This window comes from Ornithodoros turicata, chromosome 4 (assembly GCF_037126465.1).
Source record: "Ornithodoros turicata isolate Travis chromosome 4, ASM3712646v1, whole genome shotgun sequence".
Lineage (NCBI taxonomy): Eukaryota > Metazoa > Arthropoda > Arachnida > Ixodida > Argasidae > Ornithodoros > Ornithodoros turicata.
In genome coordinates, this window is record NC_088204.1 from 34,472,911 (window position 1) to 34,479,295 (window position 6,385).

The 6,385-nt window shown below is 46.6% G+C and overlaps 2 protein-coding genes across 2 annotated transcripts; both read right to left on the minus strand.

The window, feature by feature from the left end:
* Nucleotides 1-309: 309 nt before the first annotated feature.
* LOC135392311 (uncharacterized) lies at nucleotides 310-927 on the minus strand. The gene has a single exon (XM_064623027.1). It carries the CDS (start codon nucleotides 925-927, stop codon nucleotides 310-312), a length of 618 nt encoding a protein of 205 aa, XP_064479097.1.
* A 74-nt stretch (nucleotides 928-1,001) lies between these two features.
* On the minus strand, nucleotides 1,002-1,988 carry LOC135392312 (uncharacterized). The gene has a single exon (XM_064623028.1). The coding sequence runs from the start codon at nucleotides 1,986-1,988 to the stop codon at nucleotides 1,002-1,004; it is 987 nt and encodes a 328-aa protein (XP_064479098.1).
* Between the last annotated feature and the right edge of the window lie 4,397 nt (nucleotides 1,989-6,385).

Genomic DNA, 6,385 nt, shown 5'->3' on the forward strand with positions numbered 1-6,385 from the left:
CTTGCGACGAGTAGATCATCCATATACGCAAAAACGAAGGGTAGTCCCCTTACCACCGAATCAATAAAACGCTGAAATGTTTGGGCTGCGTTTTTCAATGCAAAGGGCATCCTAACGAACTCGAAGAGGCCGAATGGAGTCGTTACTGCTGTTTTATGGATGTCTTCTGGAGCCATGGGAATCTGATGGTACGCCTTCGTTAAATCAATTTTGGAGAAGATGGTGGAGCCCTGGAGGTTAACGGCGAAGTCCTGAATGTTGGGGAGTGGGTAGCGGTCAGGTAGTGTGGTAAGGTTTAGCGCGCGGTAATCACCACATGGTCTCCAGTCCCCGGTCTTCTTGGGGACCATGTGTAACGGTGACGCCCAGTTGCTCGATGATGGCCTGACTACGCCGATGTCGATCATGTGTTGGAATTCGCTTGGCTATGGCCAGTTTTTCAGGGGCCAGTCGGCGGAACCGCGAGGAGACTGGTTGGCCAGAAGTTATGATCTTGTGGACGACATCATGCTTCACAGGCTTGGACCAATCGGTGGGCTGTGTAAGCGACGGGAAGTCCTTGAGGATGTCGGCGTACGGCGATGCAAGCGCAGACAGTGGCTCGGTGTGAAATTGAGGAGACGCGAAAGTGCCGATTCCGTGCACTGCGAGCGATGTCGCAGAGTCCACGAGGCGACGCCGAGCAAGGTCCACCATAAGGCCAAACCGCTCGAGAAAATCTGCGCCTAGGATGGGCTGGCTGACGGAGGCGATGGTAAACAACCATGTGAACTGCCTTCGCAGGCCGAGCTCGAGGGTCAGAGATTTTTGGCCGAAAACGGGAATTCCGGTGTTATTCACCGCCGTCAGGAACCAGATAGGAGCTTGACGCCTGTGAGCCCCTGTTGCAGGAAGGACGCTCACGGCTGCACCCGTGTCGACGAGCATCTTCAACTTGGAGTTTCGATCTGTTATGTAGAACAGGCGACTGGGTGCGTGGTTGAGGGTGTCGCCTGTCGCCGCTAGCGACGCCCCATGTCGTTTCCCGGCCATTGGCAAGGGGCGGTGCACTTGCGCGCCGAGGCACCGAAATTGTAATGGTAGAAACAATATGGGCAGCTCGCAGGTGGTGATGAAAGGCGACGCGTGCGAGGGGAGGACGGGCGGGGACTGCGCGGTCGAGGGCTTCGTAAGCGGGGTCGAGGTTGACGTCCTGCAGGTTGTGGAAAGGAAGACGGCTGCGAAACGCTGCATGCCAGACGATCGTCAATAAGCTGTCGGAGTTCCTGAACTTCCGAACGAAGAAGGGCAACTGGATCTGCAGGCGAAGGAGGCACAGGGTAGGAGGGTCGCTCGGTCGCTTGGGGAACGTGGACAGAAGTGGAGGGCGGCACAACCTCAAAAGCAGGAGATGGGGTGGGAACGTGGGCAATTGTGCCTCGTGAAACCTCAATTACCCGGTCGGCGACTTCAGCGAGTGCCTCCGCGGAAGAGTCGGGAAGTGCCGCGAGTACCATTTGTGTCTGCTGAGGGAGCCGCCTCAGGAAAAGTTCTTTCAGGAGGGATCGGTCGAAGGCTGGAAGCCGAGAGCCGAGGAGGCTGTGCATACGTCGGAGCAGCTGACTGGGTCTGCGATCGCCGAGTTCTTCGGCTGCTAGCAGCTGGCGCAAGCGCTCGCGCTCCGACGTCATGATTCTGTCCGTGACGGCCTTCCGAAGGTCGTCGTAGGCGTTGGGGGTGAGGGGTGCCGTCAGAATATCTGTGACTTCCACCGCGATTTCCGGAGGTAGGTTGCTGACTATGTGGTGAAACTTCGTAGCTTGCTGGGTGATGCCAGCCAGCGCGAACTGACTATCGGCCATTTTGAACCATAGGTCAGGATGGGCGGTGAAGAATGAGGGAAGCCGAACAGCAACACGGGCGATGCTTGAGGAAGAGGGAACCATGGACGTTGCCGCTGTGGCCGCCGTGGCAGGGGTGGATGCTTGGGAGCCGTCGCCTGGGAACATTGCGGTGTCCAGCTTGCGACGTTCGGGTCACCAGTTGTGGTGTCAGGACCACTAAGAAGAGACGACTGAGTCCGAAGAAGGTCGTGATGAGAATGAAGGTTTAATTCCGCGCTCTCGCGGTTGTCGAGCGGACGATACCGATGAGAATGCGGAGGATGAAGACGATGCGCTACACACTGACGTGTGTCATACATCAGTGTTTAAGCCACTCCCACTGTAGTTGTATAACCAGTGTGACCGATGTCTGAACGACACATGTTCGAGGCGATGTATAATCATACAAGCGTTTGAATCGAACAAACAAGACAAACTGGTCAAACAAGACCAGTGTGACCGAGCATTATACATACGCCATACATGTTTGAAGACATGTTGTCATACATGTTTGGAGCACGTGTATAGCCAGTGTGACTCCGGCCTTATGCTTTTTGCGTTGCTTTTTGGAGAAAGCGTTTCGTTGTGAAGAAAATGTGATTCAGTAGAGTGTGGAAGCGCATGTATATAGTGTATTTGACATCAGACGAAATGTAACCATTTTTTCGGGTTGACTGCATGCTGCAGCTGTTCTTCCAACTCCTGCGTGTCTACAAAACTAGAAGCCTGGACATGTTCAGCTCAAGTTTTCGTAGTTATGGGTAATATTAAAGTTACTAAGAAAAACAAACTCGGTAGTGAATAAATTATTCTACATTCCTCCGGCTCCGCAATATGACGATATTGCCAATTCATTTCCAATGGTATTCGAAACTATTGTGATCTTCAATTCAGAATGTCACACTGGAGCACTACCGGGCCGTGCGAAAATAAATCAATACCCTGATTGAGCGTATCCGTCAAGAGGACACCACACGATTTTTGCCTCATAGCCTTTCTTCTAGTGATGATACTCAAGATTCTTCTAGGAGATCTTGTAATGCCACGCCGACAGCGGTGAGTCTAGCTATTTTCTCTATATTCAATAATGTGTGTGTCTTGTGGTGTGGTGCATTTTTCTCAAATAGTGTAATCCTGACCTGAAGATATCTTCCTCTTTCAGAATCCACCCCGCACTTCGGTTACAACACTATGAACCTCTCTCATCCTGGCGTTTGCTAGCAAGAAGTACAATCTGGTATGCTGCGTTGTTTTGCTTTAAAAACACTTCGGGTATCCATAATAACAAGCTTTCATAGCAAGAAAGCCAATGTATAAGAAAATACATAAATAATACAAATAATACATAGAAAATACAAAAATACGTACAAATAGCAGCACGAACGGCACAGGCGGCTGCAAAAAGAGAGACACGAATATCGACCAGTGAACTTCTCGCAGCGCTTCCATGGTCCTCACGCGCACCACAGTCCGACACTGAAACTTTGGCGTGCTCTAACTTTTATTCTGCAAGGAAAAAACGTTAGATTTTCTAAGCACTCAAATATCATATATGGAAGGATGTGCGTACAAGGTTTGAAGAATATTCGAGGTGCCTGTTTTTAGATATGGGCGCCCAAAAACTGCATTTTTTATTTTTGCAAATATCAGGCGTGGTAGACGTCTCCGTGCGCCTCGCCTAGACTCTTAAATTTCATAGCTTATTATAGAGGGCAATCTCCAATACATGCTGATACCTTTTTCGTTTCACCAGCATGTACACAAGTGCCATGACAGGTGCAAGAACATGAGCGATTTTCGTCGTCGCCGCGAACTTTGCGTATTTTTTGCTGCAAAATAAGAAACGCCCGCCAGAAGATAACCCACGCGCCAGAAGCCAACATACGTAGTTGACAGTTCGAGGAGAAAAATTCAAAGCCATGAACGCCATGAATTGCTATGCCTGAAAGTGAGTAGGGCCTGCCATATTTTTTCCTGATTTTTTTCCTCCGGAGCTACAGCAATTAGAGAAAAGATACTTACTGTTTCATTCTCAGCATGAGTCACTCTACAACATATATGTCTTCAATAAAAATCACTGATGGTGTCCGGACCACCTTTCCGGAGTTGAGATGGAATCACCCACGTGTATGTTACCCTTCTGTTAGCACTGTTTGTTCTCTTAAAGATAGTAGTAGTAATTGCCCTGGCCGATGCTTCGGTGGTGAGAAACTACAGGATCCCTGCCCCGAGCACTGCGCGTATTTTTCCCCGCGCGGCGCGTCCCTGCGCGTATTTTTCCCTGTGCGGAGGCTTGTCCGTGCGCTTATAACATGCAGAGACATGCAAAGAAGGGTCATACACAAAAAGTACGAGTCAAAATATATTTATTAATGCCAATTGTAATGCCAATCAAGTTGCCAAATGTAAAGCCAATAGTGCTGGGAATTGTGCCAATCAGGTGAAGGAGAAAAACCCAGCCGAAAAACCTTCACCACCTGTAATAGAAGAAACACGAGACACATAATAAAGAATATACTTACTCATTACCAATTTCGCAGCTTCCATATGGGTATGACTCAATAGCATTAAAGAGGTATCTCTTATCATCATAGGGCATGGGTGCAAGCTTAGTTGTTTCTACTGTATACATGCATTGGCGCTTACTACATATGGTCCTTTGGGGATGACTTACCTTCACACTATTAAACAAAACATCTTTATATACATCGTGATGCAATTCCTTACGAGCAATACTTTTCTTAACACCTTTTGCTCTAGCAATTTGACTATCGTCACTCAATCGGATAGAATACATTTTTGCTCTCAAGTTAACCACCTCTTCAGTTATCCTACCCCCAGTCTCATCCTTGAACTGGAACAATGCACCTTTATTTTTATTGCTATAGAGTGGATGATCAATGGGATAGGATGAAAGATCGAGGTGATTATCTGCAATCTTTTTGATTTCTTCTTCATACTCTGACGTATGATACACACCAATGAACGAATCGGTATCCGAATACATGATGGTAATGGGACAATTCCATTTTTCCAATAGAGTGCAATAGACAAATTCATACATTACCAACTTACTATAATCTAAAATACAAAAACCAATCTGTAATGGAAAGCTATATTTTACCTTCCTTTTCTTCATCTCATACAACACACAATTCTCTGACAAAATTTCAACTCGAATGCAATCATTTGAGGAGCTATATCTCTGGGCCTTTTCTTTGCTGAATGCTATCTTAATTGATCTAAATCGCCTGGGGGAAAGGAGCGTCCTACCATAAAGGGCATTACAGCTTAATTTCAGTATCTGCTTCTCAAAGTCTGTTTGCGCTGCAATGCGTCGCCTAATGTTTATTTCAATGTACGGGCCAAAGACCGAACCCTGACGAAATTTCAACACTCTATGAATTTTGCTCACCTGCATACCTAACCTACAATATAGACTCAGCAAACGATAATGTACAACATACTCTGTTTTATCATTACAAGTGAGAAGTAACTTACTCTGTCCCGCAGGTTTGTAATTCAACTGATCTTTTAGAGCCAACTGATACTCAGACAACCAGCTCTCGTCAACCTTTTGCTTCATTGGAGCTAGTGGGAAATACCTGGTCTTCTGATGTAACTCCGGCGGGTAGACGAGGTCGCACACATAAATGTAGCCATACTCTGCCTCCTGAGGATGGTTAATCATGTCCAAACTCGAAATCCACTCGAATCTTCCAATAGGCAACGGCAATGTTTGACAACTGGCATACAAACTGTTTGCATCCCAATAGGAGATATACCTTTGTGGTTTCTCAGGGTCAAAGTTTGCACAATATTTGTTATTGACAGCAGCATACCTCAATCCTTGTTGACGAATACCACCTCTAATAGAAGATAAAATGATACTAATCGCTGATTGATATATACGTTAATATACTTAAACATTGCAGCTCCCAAGTTATTCACAGGGAATACAACATCATTGACTACGCCATCCGCAGTTCTTGTATATGGATCACTTCCATCACTTCTCAATATCTGCATAGTTAGTTTAATGTACATGCTAGAAACATCAAGATAGAGATCAGAAAGATTGCTTATATTCCATTCAATTGTAGATTCGCCACCGGTAATTGTCGATATAGGGTAGAACAATTGATTCTCACATGATTCTATAGAGATTTGAGTTGGCGGGATTTGAAATAGCTCACACTCTCCCTTCAAAACCAGTTCGGACTGGGCATGGACTACATTGACCAGTGACATGTTTGCGACTGAATACAAGTATCACCCTCTTCTTTGTTTTATTTTTTCAGGGCTTGCCAGACCACTTATATGACTTTTATTTCCGCTTTTCGCGAATGCTTCGTATTATCTCCCAGGCACTGAACCCGAATGCGGTTGTAAAAGTTGTCGCGAACGACCCGCCGCAATCAGTTATCTTGCCTTATTTCCCGTTTTGCCATATCTTGGCCCCCACTGCAAGCCTTGGACGGCTCCTTTTTCCTAGTCAAACAATGGACAGCTGCATTGACAAA

Excerpts from the sequence above, each read along its gene's own strand:
- LOC135392312 (XM_064623028.1), bottom strand. The coding sequence starts at position 1,988 with ATGTTCCCAGGCGACGGCTCCCAAGCATCCACCCCTGCCACGGCGGCC.
- LOC135392311 (XM_064623027.1), bottom strand. The coding sequence starts at position 927 with ATGCTCGTCGACACGGGTGCAGCCGTGAGCGTCCTTCCTGCAACAGGG.